At 41.6% G+C, this 22376-nt stretch overlaps 1 protein-coding gene across 1 annotated transcript; it reads right to left on the minus strand.

Annotated features, from left to right (window-relative positions):
- Positions 1-1989: 1989 nt before the first annotated feature.
- Positions 1990-17016, minus strand: LOC5519377. The gene is made up of 9 exons (XM_048731845.1): positions 16880-17016; positions 16419-16426; positions 15862-16209; positions 7362-7609; positions 5890-6007; positions 5696-5818; positions 4206-4331; positions 2979-3101; positions 1990-2661 (listed from the first exon to the last, which is right to left on the minus strand). Exons 1-9 carry the CDS (start codon positions 17014-17016, stop codon positions 2399-2401), a joined length of 1494 nt encoding a protein of 497 aa, XP_048587802.1. The 3' UTR covers positions 1990-2398.
- Between the last annotated feature and the right edge of the window lie 5360 nt (positions 17017-22376).

A 22376-nucleotide genomic window follows, 5' to 3' on the forward strand; every position in this document is an offset into this window, starting at 1 on the left:
CCGTGTGTCCCACCATCCATAGCAATAGATCGATGAAAAGTCTCAGCTCGGCCGCATTTATACAATACAGATAACGTTTACTTACGACATTCGAGATTTAAAATAAGACAAAGGAACTCTCGAGAGCAGTGAAGATAGTAAAGTACCGAGCACAGGCTCGCCGCTTTAACCCTGGAAAACACACACACACAAGGCAAAGTGCTTGCTTACTAAATTCTCGAGGATCCAGCGTACTTGCGGGCGCTCCCAGCCGTAGCAGTGACCTTTATTGGGAGCGCCCTCAAAGTACGCTGGATCCCAGAGCGTGTGCTCACACTTGCTCCTGGGAGCAATAGTAGAAAAACCCAACCCCGTGTCTATTCTTGGCATAGTAGAGCTCTCGGGGAGGACGTTACGACCCATGTCTTATTTTACCCAAGTAGTGGGACATAAATGTACTGTTGAGGAAGCTGTCACGTGGCACAGCAGAATGTGATGCATAAAATACATAAAAAATAGAACCACACTGTTTTAATAAAATTGACACCAGATAGCCAAAACCTCCATTAAAAGTTAATAAAGGGAGTTTGGCTTATCGAGGTAAACATTTTAAAACTTAGAATTCATCTATCTCCGGCCATTGCCCTTATTGGTGTCGTAGCCCATACTTTGAGACGGTGCACTCCTTCAGAAAATCCCCTAGTACTTGCAGTACTTAAAGTGAAGTATACTTCATAATCAGACATCACTGAGGATCGAGTTACCTAAGGCTTCAAAAAGTCTGTGATCCAGTTGTATTTTAAACTACCGGGACGGTTTGAAAACTCGCTTGGTGATCGGGTTAACGGGTCGAGGGGGATTCAAACGGGGGTGCGCAGTGTGCGCCCCCCTCCCTTTGCAGCCAAAAAGTGGGCCATTACTTATTAAGGGATCCATCACCCCCTATAACCATCACGGCTAATCCTGGGAACGCGCTTGAGTCATGTCATCCCCCCTTTGCGGCCAAAAAGTGGGCCATTTCTTATTAAGAGCGGATCCTTTTCACATAGGATACCTATGACTGCGAACCCCCCCCCCCCCCCCATAACCATCACGGCTAATCCTGGGAACGCGCTTGAGTCATGTCACCCCCCCCCCCCCCCCCTTTGCGGCCAAAATGTGGGCCATTTCTTATTAAGGGCGGATCCTTTTCACATGGGATACCTATGACTGCGCTCCCCCCCCCCCCCACCAGCACCACCACCATCATCACGGTTAACTGGGAACGCGCTTGAGTTTAGCGACCCTAAGAGCAAATGTGAAAGTCGTAAAAAAATTATTTTTTTTATTTCAGCATGTGCATTACATTTCATTTCATTAATGCATATTATATAGTATCCTTCTTTCTGCAGCGAAAACAATATGTAAGTTCTATTTATTAGCATCACTGCATCCATAATCTACACCACCTTAATGAGTTGGTTAGCAAGAGTCTGTAAGTGATTAAACGTGATATTGATAGAATGCGTTTTTGGACGCCAAAAATGATACTCATGCAAAATGCCTTTGAGTTTTAAATTGCATCTCTTGATCTCTTGGTTTGCAACTACATTTTTTTTTTTAATTTTGTACTAAACCCCCAAATCTGCGACTTCATTTGCGCGTGCGTTGCGGTCGCTGATTATAAATATCTAATTTTTATTTTAGGATTTGCAAACTATAAACATTGGTGATTATGTTTCCCAAACATCACATCTGTCGCAAGCTTCAAAGGGGCTACTAAGCGGGTTTCAATTTGAGCGAAGTTTTTAAAACAATTACCAGTGAGATACATTAATATATACCATAAAACCTAGAATAGAATCCAAAAGCCCAAACTGTCGCGATCTCGTACCAGAACAATGAATATAATACACCAAAAACTGGAAATCGACTCTGCCAAATTTTAGACTCTGCCCTCTGCCCTGAAGAAGTCTTATTAAAGACGAAAATTTGGCAGAGTCGATTTCCAGTTTTTGGTATACCATAAAACCTATCATATAGTGTATGTACGCAAGTGCTGTGTGAGTTGAATTTAAGGATAGTGGAAAGTGTCGTCGACCGGCTCTCGTAGAATGCGTCTTGACGGGCTAATATTTAACGAAATATTGCGAATAATATATCGTTTTAAAGCTGAATAACGAGCACCAAATTAGTTGTGAGATGCTGTGTCTTAAAAGGATTAAGGGATTTGTGACACCTTTCGTGTTATGTCTATATTCGACGGAAAACGAACTTTCCTTTTAACTCGCGATTCTTTTGAAATAAAAAGAAAATTCTTTTTGGAAATTGTAGTTTATTTGTTACCAAATCAATTCGAAATTAAAAAAAAAATTGGGTTAGAGAGTGCTTCTGACCCTTTCTACTATCCCTAACATGACGTGACAAATGTCACAGTGACTTAGTAATTGATGCGATATACGTCATTGGCCCAGGCTCCCCCATTCCCGCCGCTGCAGCCAGTTGTGGGACCATACTTGTTGTAAGTCTGATGTGCGTCTGGGCTGGTAAAGCAATGTTTTTCTGCCTGCATTGAAAATACTATGTTTTCGCGTCTAAGGGCTTCTTTAAAACACTCCTCTAGAGTTGATGGATAAATCCAAGTTAACGCAATGGCCCGATCATCCTTGTCTTTGAAACATCCAACATGCGAATAGGTTAAACCTAAAGGGAAAAAAATCACGATGTTATTAAAGCCATACGTCCATATAATTGTTTGGGATATGATATGTATAACTGCCAGAAAACTGTAAAAATGTCAGCAAATAACTTCCAGCAACCCTATAACTATGAGAAATCATGGCTACGTGGTGGTGCTTATTACACTTGGAGGAGTCAATAGTGTTTGCACAAGTAGCGCTCTTTTGACCTAAGTTGTTTCCAGGAGAACATTCGTTAATGTCTAATTAGTAGCCACAAGCTCATCTGCGTCTGATTTTTTATTATGTTTTAACCAATGACAGTATATAATAATTCTTTACCTGTACAGTTTACGCCGTTTCCAGTATACCAAGATCTGCAAGTGCAGGTGAAGGAACCAGCGGTATTCGCGCACGTGGCATTCGCATGACAATTGTGTACATCAAGAGAGCACTCGTCGATGTCTGAAAGATAAAGAAACAAAAAAGAGACAAATGTTCTGTGATATGTAATTATTTTAAAAAAATTATGTATTGCTGTTGCATACCTAAGCAGTTCTGTACTCAGAACTCACCGGCAAACCCAACTTTACACGCGCAGCTAAATGAGGCAATAGTGTTTTTGCACGTGGCGCTCGTGTTGTAGAGGTATTGCATACAACTAAATCGTGCAGTCTAAATTAGCCATTTAAGAAGAAGCAGTTATTGCAGTCGATGATATAGATACTGGGAAATAACATAACCAATATTTTACAATCGCCTGAGTTAATTGTTGGAGACTGTCGATCAATTTCGTCTTAAACCGAACTTAATATATGAGCTACGAACATGCTATAGAAATGCTATTACACCGCAAAATGCAATAACTTTCGCGCAAAATGTAATCTTAACGCGAAATGTAATAACTGTCAACGCAAAATGTAATCTTAAAGCGAAATCAACTTTTAGCTTTTAGTCAATAGATAAAGTTCTTATATTATGAATAATACATTTGGCGTTGAATATTTTGTTGCAATTCGCATTGAAAAGTTGTAAATTTTAGCGTTCCTTACTTAAATTAAATTTTGAGAATTAACAGTTATATCACTACTAATAACGGTTGATGGTTTTCGTTACCTGCGCATTCATCAATATCTTAGTAATGTCAATAAATACTTTTTAATACACATTTAAATAATAATTGCAGTATTTATAACATGCAATCTTTATATGTTTTACATATGGTGCCTTTTTGTGGGTGGTGGAACATGATGCATAATGAAAGTGCAGGGAAGGGGGGTTCTACACAAGTTTATGCTGAAAAAAGGTCATGCTGGCTCCGCTTTTAGGCAGTGCCTAAATCAGTATAATATTCTTATAGATAATGGAAATAACTTAGGATAATATCAAACACAAGTTTAATGGTGTAATTTTCAGTGCTCTTGTGTGTGGTTTGTTTGCCTTTTTTTTCGTTTTTAGGTAGTAAATTTTACGTGTTTTTTCCTGCAAAATGTAATCTCAAATATCGAGATGTAATAGATTTCACACAAGATGTATTATAACTACTAATATCGGTTGTTGGTTCATTACCTGCGCAGTTTATTCCGTCTCCTGTATACCCAGGTTTACATGTGCATGCGAAGGAGCCAATGGTGTTTGCACAAGAAGCATGGTCCCGGTGGCAATTGTTGCTTCCAGAAGAGCACTCCTCAATATCTAAGAAAGAAACACAAGCTAAATTATGATACCAATAGCGCAATCTGTAAAGCACAAGTACACAGTGTCATGAATATTGCGAACTATGAAATTTCTCTATACCTATGAAGCTCCGCATCGCGCTTCTAACAGAAGCAGTTCTTGCAGTAATATATGGGTAATAAGTTTATCAATATCTTATAATCGCAAGTGATAATTGCTGGAGTCTGTCGATCAAACTTATTTCGTCTAAAACTGTACTTAATGTATATGAGTTTCGGACATGCTATAGTAATTCATAGATCCGACGCGCGCACGAATATCCAATCAGAAATCGGCAAATAGAAGCCAGCGAAGTGCAACCCACAAATTGTGGAACATATCGGATGAGGTCAGTGAGTCCTGCTGGAATTTATCTAAAATAAATACTTTTATAGGGGTTTTCCTGTGACTTGGGAAATAAAACACGGTCACCTAATATGAAGGAAACTCGTCTTGTTTTTGGTGAAAATCTTGTCCTCGAGAAGCATAGAAATAGATAACTACGAGTTTTGATTGTTTAATAAAAACGGCACAAATCCTGCTCAAAATACGAAAACTTGGGAATGATAAAATATAGCGGTGCTCTCTTCGGTAGGTACTATCTGTTTATGTGTTTTCAAAGCTATTTTTGTCTACTTGCAGTGATTTTGTTGCGGGGAAGTAGAAGAGAAAGCCGAATTCTCTGTTCACGCTTTCCTTCTAAACTACAAGTTTTATCACCAAACGTCGAGATTTACAGCAAAAATACCAACGACAGTCTAATTCTTATATATAATTGAAGTAACCTATGATAATATCAAACACAAGTTTAATGGTGGAATATACACTGCGCTTGTATGTGGTTTGTTTGCCATTTTGTTTTTTGTTTCTAGGTAGTAGATTTTACGTGTTTTTCTGCAAAATGTAATCTTAACGCAAAATGTAAAAATTTTCACGCTAAATGTAAAAATTTTCACGCAAAATGTAATCTTAAAACGAAGTGTCATAAATTCACTTTAAAATGTCATCTATACGCGAAATGTTATAACTTTCAGGGAAAATGTACTTCTAACACAAAATGTAATAACCCTCAACGCTAAATGTAATCATACACGAAAGGCAACAACCTTAAACGCTAAATGTGATAAAACTAAAATATTCTATTGACTGATATAAAAGTAAACTAGTTTACTTTTAGCTTTTAGTCAATAGATAAACTTATTACATCATGCGTAATACCTTTGGCGTTAAATATTTTGTTGCACTTCGCGTTGAACAGTTGAAACTTTTAGCGTTCTTTACTTAAATTACATTTTGCGAATTAACAGTATTATTATTACTAATATCGGTTGGTGGTTCATTACCTTCGCAGCTTACTCCGTTTCCTGTATACCCAGGTTTACATGTGCATGCGAAAGAGCCAATTGTGTTTGCACAAGTAGCGTCCTGGTGACAATTGTAATGTCCAGGATAACACTCATCAACATCTACGAAAGAAGCACAAAAATAGCTTTAATGATGTTCTATATATTCTCTAATCTCTGAATACCGCTTTTACCTGTTTCACATGCGGAACCGATGTATCCCTGTGGACACTCACATCTGTATCTTGGATTCCCCTTTAACTCAACGCAGGTCATGTTGGCCGAGGGACAAGGATTTGGAACGCAAACCTCCTAAGAAAAAGAAAAAAACACAGCATTTCTACTAGCCTTAGCCTAGCTATCGTATAAATGTGGTGACTCCAGAATAAACTCCGTAGACTTAGCATAGATGCAGCGTCAACGGTGGGGCGTTTTAATATACAGATAATCAATTAATGAAATTTAAGCAGATCGTAAAACTGTGCCTTTATTAGGACGGTTTGCAATGAAGCGCCTACCCTATTCAAACTGGGCTATTTTGAGCTGTCTGTAACTAGGGGGGGAGGGGGCTAACAGGGCCCCCGCCGTTTTTCATGAACCGCTTAGGCTATGACCATCAAACTTACAGACAATAATCGCCACTGTGCAAGGAATCGCAACGCCTTATTTTGGGTGTGGTCGAATCAATTATGACGTCAAAATGAGGTAGCAAATCGGTGTTTAGATATTCTTTCAAATTTTGCCTAAATTCTAAAATATCGGTTTGAAATCATTTTGCATCATTCAGATATGTCAAAATCAACCTTTTAACGGTTTTATAATGCAAAAAAGCCATGAAACATTTGTTATCATTTTTTTTTGTAAGAATTTCCGGGTCCGCCATCTTGGAATCTTGGGTCCGCCATCTTGGATCCGCAATCTTGGATCCTTATGATTTTTGCGAAATAAAAAAACTATTGAATTATTACAGAAAAAACGATTTGCATGCATGTATTACTGCTCATAGTAATGATAAATGCATAACATTAGCTTTTAAAGTGTCATCTTGTAAATCTAGTGTTTTTGACAACAGCTTTGAGAGTGCTAAATTTACCCACCCCTCCCCCTAGATATCCGAAGTAAAAAAATTTTAGCGCTGTTGTGAAACTTGTCACCTAATTAAATTTGGAAATCAAAAGAGGCATTTAAATGTGAGAAACAGGACCAAAATATGAAAAATTCACTACTTTTTAGTTTTTGAAAAACTGTGTGAATAAACGGTTGCCATGGTAACATGGAGCGTTCCCTAGGCATGTCAATGGCATTAAAAAACGTCCGCAGATAGTTTTTAGGAAAAGTTACCAAGTTTTAGCTACTTAGCTTCTATGGTTCAGAAGTTATAGCAATTTTCCCGGAGGGGGGGGGGGCTTTAAGAGAACCCCCCCCAAAAAAAGTCTGAATAGGGTTAGAAATGAAGTTGTAGGTAAAGGGTTAAAAAATGTAAGGCATTGCTTATCTAGTGTTAGCTTTTGCCTCCAATGAATTTGTATCAAAGGGCCAATTAAATGTTTTGCTTAAATGGGTAAATGCTTCGCTCCCCCAGAAAATTACAGTAAACATCCCAGAGCTTATAAGTTTCTGTAAGAACCACTTTACATCAAGCGCGCATGAATTTGTTTAGACATACATTGGGGCCGTAGTAGTCGATTCCTGGGAACTTCAGCAGATCTATAGGGAAGGATCCAGCTTTGGCGGACAGCAGTTCACAGCTCCCGAGATTCGCGCCTTTCTTATAGTTCACAGCACGACATGCTTGGTTCACATAGCACTTTACTTGGCAGTTCCACACTGATATATCAGTTATATTCTGAAGGGTGTGGTTAAAGAGGGCGTGGTCCTCTAGCGGAGAAGGAAAATGCATGTTGCGGCAGGGATCTGAAAAAGGATTGACAAATTGAGTACAAGCAATAAGCTATTCCTATTTTATTCCCACCGCAAGACTTTATTCTAAAGGTGCTTCCCTCCATCTCTTTTAAGCCCCTTTGTAAGCCAGAATATTCCTCTCTGTCTATTAAGCCCCTTTTCCCCTTAGAAGCACAACAAAATAAGCGTAACACTTTCCTAGTTAAAATGTAAAAAAAGAATACCAAAAGTTATTAATAATGTAGCGAGAAATTTAAACCATCTAAAACTAGTAGTTTATAGCATCTGATATTTTTGAAGGTCCCCAAACTTCCAGATTCAAAAAACAGGGAAACGGAGAATTAAAATAAACTATCTATCTTATACGCTCCCCTTTCGAGTTAAAAAAAAATAGAACACACAGGCCTATAAGGGTATTTAGCTGAACGTCATGTTCGCAAGTTTCGCATTTAATCTACTCTTCTAGTGCCCTCTGGGAATTTGCAAAGAAAAACATAGAGAACAGAACGTTCACTTTACATTGAAAAGCCTAAAGTCACTATCACTAGTTATTGATAATCGGATGACGAAAGTATTTCTAAAGGATTCGTTTCCTTTTTTTGTCTAGAAAAGGTTTGGCAAAAATTTTTCATAAAAGTTCCTTTACGCGTTGCTTTGTTTCCCTAGTGGTGTATTGGATAATAAACCACTCTTCTAGTGCCCTCTGGGAATTTAAAAGCTAGACGTTCAGGGCAGAACGTCCACTTTAAATTGAAAAGCCTTTATTCACCATTAAATATAGTCCTTATCTAATTATCGATAATTTGGTAATTTTCTAAAGGATTCGTTTCCTTATTTTTCGTCTACAAAAGGTTTGGCGTGGTTACCTTGAGTGTGGCACATTCTTGCCACGAGACCAAGAAGGAGAATCAATATTGGTAAAGTCATGTCATTTCTTCTTTGACTTATCTGTGATAGCTTAACCCTGACTTCAATATTGATACACTAAGCGAACTTGTGTCGCTAAACAATAATTACATATATGGCTGTTATCAATAATTAATCAGTTGTACAAAGAGGGGTTGTACACAGACAGTGCAATGCAATCACAAAATGGCGCAAAAGGGTTATATTTTGTATGATAATAGATTGGTAAAGTCATATCATTTCTTCTTAGACTTTATCTGTGATAGCTTCTTCCTGACCTCAATATTATTGTTTTGCTCAACAATAATTGTATATAACGCTTTTATCAATAATTAATCGCTTATTCTAGACATTAACCATAGCTTGAGATGGCTTGAAAGAAATTTATCTTGCTTTATTCTGTTCTAATCATATCCAGATATCAGACAAAATAAATCAATATTTAATCAGACTGAAGTTGTCAGACGGAAGTTAACTGGTGACAATGCGCCTTTAAGTCTTTCAGAATACTTATTACTTTATGGAGCACGGCAGAATGTGCTCCTATTTAACGCGCGATTGATATTATTACGAAAATCACGGACAAACCAGACGAAATGTTCGTGTATCGAATATTATTTTCAATTTGTTTACCCAATATATCTGTAATAAAGCCAATTTCTTGAAGCTGTTGTCATAGATTGATCTTGTTCCGTTTTAGCCTTGATTAGATAGATAAATACTTTATTAACGTGAAATTATACGTAGCTACAAGCTAGTTTTCAGACAATTCACGAACATAAAATATATAAAAATAGATAAAAGATAAATATGTAAATATATAAGTATAAAATTCTATGTACAGTTTCTATGGTGTAAAATTTTGGGAATTAACTATTTGCATTATTACGAATGTCAAAGGTATAAAAATATCGGCAAAAAAAGGCTAGAAAGATCTAGTTCGTCTATACTGCGCTTGAATGCGCGGTACCCTCGATTTTTCTAAGTCCTTTTGGAATAGCATTCAAAAGCCGGGGGGACAGATAAGTAGCAAGGGGTGTGGGTATAGGGGAGGGAAGGAATGCGTAGAATGTGGTGAATGTGCCACACCTAGCTTAAAGGATTTCCGGTGTCAAGTATCGGTATGTGTGGGCTGGGACCTAGGGGGGAAAGGAATGCGTGCGTATCAATGATCGGTATATGAGTTGCCCTGGTGTCTAGTGGAGGAAAGGAATGCATTGGTGGCGCATTTCTTGTTACGCTCAGGGTTCCGCTAAACGGGCCGCGTTGACGTAGTGCTGTGTGTTTATCATCCAGGGGGTAGTATAAGGTCATAGCGGCATCGTTGTATGATGCGTTGACAGGAATAAAAAAAAGGTGCTTTTTCACTGGTTAACGGTGTTGTCATATCTCTGTAATACGGTTGGATGGTTTAGCTAATAAAATAGCCATGCCAAGGGCTGGTGCTCCCAGTTGTTGTCCCAGTGCAGCGGTTGTAGTGGTAATGTACAAGCATTTTATCGTGAGTTTACTGAGTGGTGTTTTTGGCGGTCTCTGTCTTTGTTTCGGTCTACGTGTAGGTGCCTATGTAATTTGGCGGTCCCTTGTAGTACCCCTTCGCACGTTTCTCCGTGATCGGCACAGTAAAGAGGCTGAACGGACCGCAGGAGGTCAATGCCAAGAGTAGTGAAACTATGGCGGGTCCTGAGTGGACGTTTGTGGCTAGTCCTGAGGGTAAAAAAACTGCTTTCGAGAAAGTGACTGTTGTGCTGGTTCTGGACGGGTTCCAAATTGGGCAGGAGTTTTAAACAAAGAAGATGGGTTTTTGTCGCCACCACCAAGAGGTCCTTGGTCAGCATTTTATTCTCCCTATCAGGATGCACGATCTCAGACCGTGGCAGCGTCGTAGTGTGACAAACGTGGAGAGACACGTCCATCGGCTGGCTTTTCAGGATCGAGCCCCGAGGGCTATCAAACACGAGAGGTTGGAGGCTGTGGTCTCTGCGTGGTACAAGTTTTACGGGCAAGGCGGGATCGTCCAACACAAGTGTGGGGTGTACGAAAGACGTCTACTAGGCGCTCTTGGCATACCCTGTCTAAACCTCTAAAAGTACTACGCTACTACCGGTCCCTGGATTCAGGGGTTCAATTTTGCGCAGAGATTGTTGAAGCGGATTGTGGTCGCCACGCTAAGCATTTAGTCGATCCCCATTGCCCACGGGTCGAGGCGTTTCCTTTTATGCGCTGGTTGTGCGATAAGAGTAAAGAACTAAAGACCCAACGGCTGTACGCCGCGTTGTTTGTAAAACTGACTCTTGTCTGGACAGTATCGTGATTTCCGAGGTTTGGAAGCGTGACAGTGGTTGTAAAAAAGACAGTAAATAAAAAGGAAAATGAAAACAGACAATGAAGAGTGTGGTTTGTGATTGTTTTATTGCGTTTCTAAAAAGTAGTCCATCTTCTGGGGGTTGAGGTTAACTGTTTCAGGGTCTTAAGTCGACGTGGGTTTGGTCGTCGTGGCGGGTAGTTTGGTGGTGTGGGTATCGTTCGTGATCGAGGGGTTTCCTGCGGTGGAGGGAGTTGTTTTCTCTTAGTGGGTAGTGGGATCTTTGCTGTGAGTGTGATGGTAGAGTCGGCAGCGATTGTGGTCGGGGGGTCTCGTGAGGAGGTGCGCTAGCAAGAGTGTTGATGATCTCCCCCTCGACAGTGTTGCTGACCGTGGGGCTTCCTGATATTGTTTGCTCTGCCAATGTTAAAAACTCTCGGTGGAGTCATTGATATTCCCGTAGCCTGATATCCTGTGGGAGGGTGTGGTCATCCAGGGTGGCTGACATCTTTTTGGCGAGTTGTGACATCGTTCCGTATTGTGGTGGTGACTCTATACGATTTTTGACTTTTAGGCTGTCCAAGATAGGGTTCATGTCTTCGGGAATCAGTACACATCGCCGTGCCTTGTTGTAGTATTCATCGCTTGACTGGCGTTGCCTACGCGCTGGCATGGTAGGACCTTTGGAATGGTGCTAGCTCTCGTGGGGATGATGCTTTTATACGCGTCTCCTCCCAACCACCAATTGTTTTTAATTTTTGATATGAGTTTTTGCAGGACAGGGGCCGCTGTTGAGCTTCCCAGGGCACCGATAAGGAGGGGGATTGCCCAACCACCACGCTGGTTCATAATCCTTTTCCTGGTGGCGGTTCCTAGAGAACGGTTGGCAATGTTTCCTAACCGGGCACGATGCGGCCTTAGTTTTTTGTAGTAGTAAGGCGAGAGCACAACATTTTCCTCAACAATATTGCGTGCGATCTCGTTTACGCTGTTCACTTGTTCAAGGGTGGCGCCGGCCAGGAGGTGGCGTCTGAGCGGCGGTTTTGCGGTACGTACCATCTCGAGAAAAGGTGCGTTTCTAATTAAGCGGTCCTTGCAGCGGCGCGGACGCCTCCCGCTTTCACGGTTTCCTCTTTTTCCAGTAACCGGCATGGTGTGAATGAGGGTTGTGGCTAGCCAGCGGCGCTTTTTATATCATTTACCGCCTAATAAGTTCCCGAGCATGGGTAGGTGGTATTTTATATAGCATTCTGTCCTTTTATTATCTAATCCATGGGGGTTGTGGAAGGTGAGGCCGCTACGTTGCTGCCGTAGCCTCGCCACAGGCAGGTACAGTCGACAACGTGGGTTCTTTTTCATGGCTCTTTTCAATCCCCCCGACCCCTTCTTGGAGGCGCTCGGTGGCGTCCACATTTTTGTGGGCGGTCCATAGTTGCGAGTGCCCTGTGTCTTTCATACTTTTTAAAGATCACCAGTTTGGAGTCAGGTGGTGCGACGGCGGGTGGTGCATTTGGTCACCACCTCCCCATCAAGGTGTTCGGTGACGCGTACACGGGACAAACGGCGGTACTTGAGTCGGGGTCTTCCTCTGCTACCATTGTTACGTAGTGGGGAGTATCCGAGGTTGCGAGGAGACATCGATGGGATGCTTGGGGTAGTTGGCAGTTGCGCACTATCATCGCTATCATTACCCCCAACACTGCTACTGCCATACCCAGCAACGGTTTCAAAAAAATCACTAAGGTTCACTTCTGGCACAGCGTCGGGTACCGTGTACAGTGGAGTGCGAGAGTGAGGGAATGCTCGGTAGATCCGTACACCTGAGTGTTCGCGGTGGGGGGTTGTGCTAAATATTTCTTTGACGGTACCTGTAGCAGGCCTGCTGTTCAATGGCGTTATGGGGATAGGGGGTAGGTTTAGTTGTTCCCGCGGTTGTTCTACTGTGCTTGCGGGTGATGTGATGGCGGTGGTAGCGGACGTGCTGGTTTCTTCATCGGTATCGTCGTCGCTCAGGCCGGAGGGTCGTTCAGGGGGTGTGAGGTTCGCTCTGGTAGCGAACTCGCGCTCTGCTACCCATCGCGCTCTAGCGCTGCCTGTGGGGCGTTCACCCCCCCCCCCCCCCCCCCCCGACGTTTGTAGTAGTACTGGTATGATAAGCGTCCGATTTTCCCCAGGATACGAATGTTAGACATTTTCAGGCGCTCTTTTCACGTGCCGTTGGTTCCCCTGAATGACGGTGTTCCTAGATGATTGGGGTGTATTTATCCGTGAATACGCAAATGTAATCCACGTCTTCCACGGGTACGTAGACGTAACTACGCTGGTCGCTAGGAAGTACGTGGGAGCGTAGTCGGCACTCCGGACGGGTATTTTTGTGAAAATCGAAAAGGAGGTACCCGTAGGGAGCGCTCGTCGCCTGTCTGAAAGCATTCATGACAAAACCTACCCTATTGGGGAATGCCTGGGTAGCAAGGTTACGGCAGCCTAACTGATATCGTGGGTTGTTAAAGACTACAATATAGTGGGCGTTTAACGAAATGGTGCGCGCTTCTTTTTGCGGTGGAAACAAATTTTGCCAGGATCAGGATAGCAGTGATGTCATGGTGGTGTGATGTTTTCGTGAAGATGTCGCTCATGCGATTTAGGTCGCCCATGAGGTCGTCAATGATGAGGACTCCAGGGCGTTCTTGCGGTCCAAAGAGTTTTTCTATGGACTCGGGGAGCCCCCTGTGGAGCACGACACCAAGTTTTTGTTTCAGGGCTTCCAGCAGGGGCTGGTGAGCGCCATAGCAATAGACTGTTTTCTGGGGTGTTCGGTCAAATGCTGTTTTTTTCTGTTCTAGTAGGCTGTAAACAAAGTTGGTTTTTCCAGATTGGCTTGGGCCGGCGACGAGAATGCTACAGGGTGTGCGAAACAGTGTTTCAACCATGATAGACCGCAAGGAATGGTTTAGACACGCAGTGTTTAAGGTTGCTTTACTCTCTTTCTGCTAATGGTTACAATTTTTTTCTTGCACCTCATTATCCTAGGCATAAACATTTGATAACGTCTTTTTGTTTTTTTTGGCATACTGTTGCCAAGTGTAGCGGATGTAGTTTGTCCCCCCTCTACGGTCGTAGGGCTTGTGCGCATCTGTGAATTGGGTGACTAACCGGTCGTTCATTCGCGGGTCGTTGGAGTAGAGTTCTACAATTCGGTACATAGGGATCCCCCTTGAGCGGTGATAGAGGTAAAAAAGACAATGGCGGTCTCTGATGTTAGGGCTTGGACGCGACTATTGTTCTTTACGATAATATTGTGCTGGAGACAAAATTGTTGGATATCACCCCCATAAGTGTGGGGGTTAAAAGCAAAACTGTCGAAAAACAAAAAATTGGTCAGGAGTCTCGTAGACACCCAGCCAATGCATACCAGGTTTATTGCTAGGGTCGGTGTTAACGATGTAGGCCGTGTCCCCAACGCTTTTTTCTTTTTTGCTTGCCCAGCTTGTCACTGGGCAGTACCCCTCCAAACACAGCCGCAAATGGCTCACCGTTGCACGCGACGTCCTCCAGCTCATCGGTGTACATGGCTTAGAGGTTTGAGGTGAAGACGACTTGTCGATCCTTGTTAATTTTCAAGTATCAAATACCAGGTATCTAATACTGGAGAACAGGTCAGAGTGCACATTTCCAACAATACCCACGCCTTTGGTTGCACGTGCGGCGTTAGTTAGCGGTTCCTTGTTTTTTCAGTCCCTGGTTATCAGCTTCCGCCCCGCTGGGTATTCATGTGCCCTGCGGTGTCCTTGTGCCACATGCTACCAGCCAGGTAGGTCTCGTGGGCGCTTTTCGAGAAGTTCAGTAGGGCTTGGAAATAGGCTTTGTAGGGATAAAGGTCCCCCTGAGCCTCCACAAGCACACCATTTACCCATACTTCATCTGTTTGAAAAGGCTCCCAACGGGGTAGTTGACCAGACCGACTGATTGGTTGTTATCTATGTTGCTGTCGTCGGCCTTTGTGATTTTGAAAATCATGGAAATGAACGTCTTTTTCAGGTCGATGTTATTGGATGATGCCGGAATAATGAACGTGTATTTTTCACCCTCCTGGGTTTTTGGGGGTACTTCAGGTATTTCCCATTGGCGGCTGTGACGTCGGTATCGGGTAAAGAAAATAAGTCTAATTCTCTGCCATAACCTATTTTGGAGGTTTTGTAAACAGTGGCTTCGGAGACGGCCATGCTGCGGAGCTCCTGACAGTGTATGGTATTGATGTTGAATGGTGCCTGCCGGTTATAGCGGTGGCTTTTTATCTCTTTCTTCTTTTCTTGGTAGTAGACGGCCCAGTGGTTCCTGGTCTTTTGCGTGAGGAAGAGGGAGGTTGAATGCAGATAAGTGAGGGCTGGTAGGCAGTGCTCAAAGTATTGCCAATCCCCCTTGGGGCACTCCCGCCACCTCCACCACCGCGCTGCGCTGGCATGGGTATCCCTAGGAATGGGGGTGAACCATTAAGCGCCAATGACCATTGAACCCCACGGCCACCCTGGGTCACAGGAGCACCTCGAAAGACCCCGCGGCCACTTTGGGTGAGTTGAGAGCCACGGAATCTTCCCCTTCCTCCTTGTGTTACGGGCGCTCCCCGAAATCTTCCCTTTCCTTTCTGAGCTGGCCCTCCCTGAGCCATGTCTTCACGTAACTCCTTGGCTATATTCTCTTGCAACCCCAAGGCGACTTGCTTTAACCAGTTGAGTGCCTTCACCATCTCAGGTGTTGGGGGAGATGTCGTGTGCCCGGGTATGTACGTAGTAATGAGGTGCTAGGGCTCAGGGGACCAACTTTTAAATAATACAGTCACCTCTTTTGGGGCCTGATATGCAAGGCCACTTTTACAGCGCCCGATTGGAACTTGATGATGTTTCCACTATCGTCGGAAATTTGAATTCTAAAACTGTCGAGAAAAGAGAACCGTATTTTGAAATTTAAGTTTTCTTCGTGCATGTCACCATCGTCGGCTTTTGGTGTGAAGACCCGCATCAAGTTGCCAGAGTTGTCACCCCCGGGTACAACGCACCCTGTTGTGTGCCCCGAGTATAAATAGTAGTCTTGGAACGATTTTCCTTTTGGGCCAGGCGCATTCTCAGTCGAGACAAACGAGGGAGAACGGCGCATTGGAACCATTCCATATAGTCGCAGACAGCATACTCCTGGTTTGCTTCTTCTGGTGACCCGTACCATGGTGGCATGCCAAACGTTGGAATACCCGGCACCAAGGACTCCTCATCGGGGTTCAACCGCCGCAAAAATCGTGGCGATACGCTGGCGTTTGTATCGTCGACGGTAAGGGCGGTGGAGCGTGTAGGTGGGTTGCGAGCGTAACCATAACTCGGCTTGTTGACGAGTTTTAACTCGTCTTTTGATACTTAAAAGTATCAAAACATTAAGTATCAAAACATTAAGTATCAAAAACATCTAATTCAAGGTCTATATTCAAATCTAAGCTTTCAAATATGCACCAGACTACTCACTTATTTTTGTACATATTTTGTATATATTAAAGTGGCATTTACTAATGTATCTATTTTAAGGGATTAACCTTGTTACAGCTTTCATGTAAAGAAGTTTTCTAACTTATGAAACTACCGTAGTAAAATAAAGGTGAATCAATCAATCAATCTGTCCGTCTGTCTGCAATTAAGTGTCAAAACATTTCGTATCAAAAACATCTAATTCAATGTCTATATTCAAATCTAAGCTTTCCTATATACACCAGACTACCCACTAATTTTTGTATATATTTTGTATATATTATAGTGGCATTTAATTATGTATCTATTTTAGGGTTTAACCTTGTTACGGCTTTCATGCAAAGAAGTTTTCGAACTTATAAAACTACCGCAGTAAAATAAAGGTGAATCAATCAATCTGCCTGCCTGCATACAAACGTTTGACTATCTGGCCCGTAGCCTGTTTCTTTCTCTCTTTTTTTTTTTTTTTTCGCGTGACCATTTATGGATACTTTCAGCAGCGGTGCGGTAGTTTGGTAGTGGGTTCCAGAGAATTGGATCACGACTGATCTTGAATTTTATTACTTTGCAACCAGGACTATTGAATAGACGTCATTAGCCCAGGTTCCCCCGGTGCCATTATTGCAAGCAGATGAAGGGCCGTACTTGCTATAGGTCACGTGCGCGAGCGGACCGGTGAAGCACTGGGTACGGTACTGCATCGCGAAGACACTGTAATCTCGGCTGCTAGCGTAGTGAAAGCATCCCAAGAATGAATCAACCCCGCGTACTTGACCATCTATGGCACGGTCATTTGTGTCTTTATAACACCCAAGATGCGCGCTAGTGAGCTCTAAAGAAAAGTAGAAGTAAAAAGAAACAAAATCGAGAAAATCTAACAATCTAGATAAGGGAAAATAAGTTGGTTACACCAATATGAAAAACATATTAGAGGGGATTTTAAAAATCATGTCTTTAGACCTCATACAATTATTTAAAAACAAATGGGTTTCCCCTTGAACGGAGGTATTCGACCATTTATGGCACGGTCAATATGCGTACTAGTGTGCCCTAGTGAACCAGAGGAATTAAAATCATGTTCAGAAAATTGGGCTGAGGGGGGAGGGGGTCTATAATGGGTGCACCACAATTTATATAAAAGAATTTTGACAATTTTTGCCTTTCTTTAAACTTCATACCATACTTAAAATACAAATGAACTTCACCGTGAACGGATGGCGTCTAGAGGTTACTCGTCTCAAGTGTTCCAGCATCAGGCAAATAAAGGGTAGGGGCAATAAGCAGGTCTTTATCACGTCTTTATTATTACATAGTTGCGCCTCGAACTGATTTACTTTCTTGTCGATGTAACCCCTACCTGTACAACTCGTTCCTTTGCCGGTATACCCGGGCTTGCAAAGGCATGTGAAGGAGCCCGCGATGTTGCTGCAAGTGGCGTTTGCGTGACAGTTGTGACTTCCAGTAGAGCATTCGTCGATATCTGAGTGTTGATAACACTTTGCAGATTCAATCGTATGTGAAATTAATGTACACCTCTTTGAAACTCGCTAAATATTACCGAGACGTGGTAATGGTCAGACTTTCGCTAAGCATATATTTACAGAACGGCCTCAATTTCAGTTACCTTGGTATTTGTATCAAAGAGTATCGTTGCATACCTGTTTCACATGCGGCACCGGTGTATCCCTGCGGACACTCACATCTGTATCTTGGAGTCCCCTTTAACTCAACGCAGGTCATGTTGGCAGATGGACAAGGATTCGGGACACATATCTCCTAAAAAAAATAAAATAATGCGGTGTTCAACTCGAGCTTATGATTTCTGAAAAATTAACGCAAGGTGCTTTATCATTCATGCATTTCCTTTTTCTCATACAGTGATTGACTTGATTCGAAGGGGCTTTGCGTAACTGTTATTTTTAGGAGTTAATGCCTCCTGTGCTCGATTGTTGCAGAAATACTTGTGTGTTGCAGTAACAAATTTCTTGGAATTTCAGCAAATCTTTACATTAGGGAAATATTCAGCTTTGGCGGAGAGCAGTTTACACCTCCCGATATTCGCCCGTTTCTTGTATAAAAGGTTAATTCTTAAGCAAATACAGTAAGCATCCTAAAGCTTATAAGTTTATATAACAACCACTTTACATCAAGCGCGCATGAGGTTATTTAGACATACATTGGGGCCGTAGTAGTCGAATCCTGGGAGCTTTAGCAGATCTATAGGGAAGGATCCAGCTTTGGCAGACAGCAGTTCACAGGTCCCAAGATTCGTGCCTTTCTTATAGTTCACAGCACGACATGCTTGGTTCACATAGCACTTTACTTGACAGTTTTCCACTGATATGTCAGTTATATTCTGAAGGGTGTGGTTTAAGAGGGCGTAGTCCTCTAGTGGAGAAGGAAAATGCATGTTGCGACAGGAGTCTGAAAAATAGACAAAGTGTGACCGGAAAGGAACGCGTAAAAAAACCGCAGTGGCTATATGCCTGACATGGTATAACTAGAAAGACTACAGGCAAGCTGTAGAAAAACTAGATGGTCTGCGTAGGCGTGGTGTAGAGAAGGTATGAATCAACACAAGGTTAAAAAGGTACCTTGTATATGCCCGACAGCCGGGAAAGGTCCTAAATGGACTAAATGCCCGACAGTTTTCAATTTATTTAATTATCTCAGTAAATGTTCGACCCACTAAGTTCAAAGTATTCTATTTTAACTATTGAGAAAGGGCGGCGAGGCAATCTGGATGAGCGACAAACAAGGCCTTACTCGAGTCAAGACTTGTTCGGTTTTGCATGAGTCGAGTCGATCCTTACGGTTTCCCTTAATGCCCTCAACCCGGGTTAGCTTTTGGCTACGTTAATGGAGAAAATAAAAGCCCGGGTTGGCTAGGAACGTCTATTTACATGAGGAAATTGACGAAGGTGGCAGATTTCCACTCAGGACAATCCCATCTGAGAACTGGGTTGCCCCTTGATGAAAATTGTAAAAGCAAAAATTTGTAAAAGCAAATTTCAGGTAAACGTTTACAGGAGGTTTACGGTGGTGGTGGGGGGGGGGGGGGGGGGGGTGGGGGGTGAGGGTTGAGGCTGCTAAGTCGAAAGTTTCTGGTTCAAATATTTCGACTCTCCCCCCCCCCCCCAATTTAGAGCACAAAAACTCCTCCCCCTAAAGGGCGACCAAAAATTAAGGCCCTCCCCCAGAACCAAAGACAAAAAAGCAAAAAAAAGCTTATTGATCAGTTTATTGAAATTATACTCTAGTCTTAAGATGCTCTACGTACGGCACGTTCTTCCATTAGCACCAGCAAATTCTATAACCGTACGGGTTAAGAGCCCGCAAATGTAATAAACGCCCACACATTTAATAAACCCTATTATTTAATAAACCCTATTATACTATAACGAATAATCTGTGCAGTACAAATAGGGGATAGAGAACTTTGCCAAGAATAAAAATACATGCTTTATATTTGTTAACCAGAATATGGCCTGAATGTCGCAGACGTCGCCCCCTCCCCTCCCCACGTCAAATTGTTGTGTGTGAGGGGGGGGGGGGGGGGGGGGGAGGGGGGATGACTTTGACATGCCCATGAAGGGGCGGCGGAGCTGGCCTTAAACACCACCAAGTCAGGAGTAGTGCTGTTTCGAGCCCAATGTTTCAGGGGTGTAAATACTGAGGGTCTAGTGGCATGCTCCCCCTTGACATTTTGCCATTTTTTTCTTATATATGAAATTGTCATTATTGTAAAACCTATGTAAATGGAAATAGGGTCGTTACCTCCTTTCGAACTGAAGTCATTTTTTTACATCTATCTTCTTATTCAGCCAATCTGAAAAGTTAGTGCGGAGGGGGACTTCGACATGAATTAAAATTCGCAAATTCAGTGATGAAAGTTGGAAGTTAATGAAACCAAAACTGCAAAATATAAAAAAGTACCACTCTTTAGGGGATAATGGCTTTCAACGCCAGCGAAACACAAGTCATGAAAGTGCAAGCAGAAGGCGCATCAAATTTATTTATCAATTTTGTAGGTGGTTCTTACCAGAAAAATTCCAGACTTTTAGGAGGCCGGAAATTAATAAGAATACCTAGTGTTCAAAAAATAAGTCCTTCCCCTAAACCCTGAATCAAAATTTGAGGCCCAACCCCTGAATCGACGCTGTTATTTTACATCTATAGATCATGTCATTAATGACAACTGTCATTCAGAACATCGATGCGAAAAGGGTACAGTTCAAAAATGCGTCAAAACGTTTATACAAAGGATTTTTTTAAGGAGAGGGGTACATTTTGTTTTGTCAAAACAGACACTAAGTTTACTGCTGATACTTTTGAAGCACATATTTATGCAATAATTGTTTATTTTACGAGTTTAACTTGTATTTTTTTTTAGAATCTTTTTTGTTTTTGTTTTTTAAGGGAAATACATAATTCATAAAAAATGATTATCGAAGATGTTGGACTGAAAATGGAGTAAATTAATTCTTACAAAATAATAAATTAAATTTGTCTTAAATGAGTTAAAAGGTTGATTCTAGTATATCTAAATAATTGCCTAAAAGGCGAGTCTGAATAGGGTTTATTTTTAATAATAAGTAATTTTACAGAAATTTTCTTAATATGAATACAAACAACTCAAATGTTGTGCACGATTTGGAAAGACTTCAACAATGGTAAACACAATTGTATACAGAAAATGCCAAAGTTTTGGAATACTAAGACATGTCAATGGCTCGATTTTTGGTTCAAACAGTTCGGTTGATATACTAAATAATTTACATAAGGACTAAAACGAAAGATTTTTTTGTACTTAAACAAAAAGGAAGAAAGTAGTTGAGCGTGTATGTATATTGCTTTAGATTCCGACACTTATTCATCTTTAGTTTGCTTCTCTTTATATGATCCTAAATTCCTGAGAGTACCTTACATAAGGACTTTACAAAGCATAGCTTAAACTAAAACTAAAGATTTTTTTGTACTTAAACAAAAAGAAAGAAAGTAGTTGAGCGTGTATGTATATTGCTTTAAGATTCCGACACTTATTCATCTTTAGTTTGCTTCTCTTTATATGATCCTAAAGTCCTGAGTATACCTTAACAAAAAATAGCAAAACGGAAATTAGGAAGAAAAAGAGCTTTCTCGACCCTTAATCAGATGGAACTCTTATCGACTCTACCAAATATTACCCGAGTTTTATCGAACTTGAGCACCTCAGAAATATAAAAAAATATCTACTGTCCGTACATACCTTTGCTGAAGCACATTCCCGCCATAACATAAAAAAGAAGAAGAGAGATCATTGTCTTTCCATATATTTGACTGTACTCCCTCTACCAGATGACTTGTTCTAGTCCCGATAGTCTAAACTAAATTTTCATTATTATTTCATATCTTTTAGCGCAGGTCAACACGCAAAAACAATAATCAAATTTGAATTTTAAATGCGGTTGTTAAGGAGATCTAAGTTAACAGGATAGACAAACGGAAAACAGGTGAATGACTATATATATATATATATATCTTGATTTGTAGGAAAAAAACACGCGAACTACCGTTTCATCTCTACAAGCCTGTTTCGTGGTTGCCCACTCATCAGGAGATTTATTAAGAATATGTTACTACCACCACTTATATACTATCTATGTATAAAATTAACATGAAAATAGGGCGTGAAATTTGAATGGCTGTTATGATGAAATTGAATAGTTCAGCTGTTGCATAACAAGGCTTTGTTCCTGTGGCGGCACGAAGACACTTGCTCGTTACGCTTGTTTAAAGTTGATAGCTTGGGTTGGCGGATAATGATAAGTTTTTCTTTGAGGCAGAGATTACATCTTTTGCTAGAGCTGTTGTAGGTGGAGTGAGATGACAGGATTTTCCATAAAATAAAGTGTTCCATGTCGTTGTCTTTAAGGCTCCATATGTGTTTGCTTAGTTCGGTCAAGTTTCTGTGTTTAGCGTGTCGGAATGAGGCGGTGTGGTTTCTATATCTTGTCTTGAATTTGTTCTCGGTTAGTCCTACGTAGGTTTCGGAGGTGTTGTTGTCCTTTCTTGTTACAGT

Source organism: Nematostella vectensis, chromosome 8 (assembly GCF_932526225.1).
Source record: "Nematostella vectensis chromosome 8, jaNemVect1.1, whole genome shotgun sequence".
Lineage (NCBI taxonomy): Eukaryota > Metazoa > Cnidaria > Anthozoa > Actiniaria > Edwardsiidae > Nematostella > Nematostella vectensis.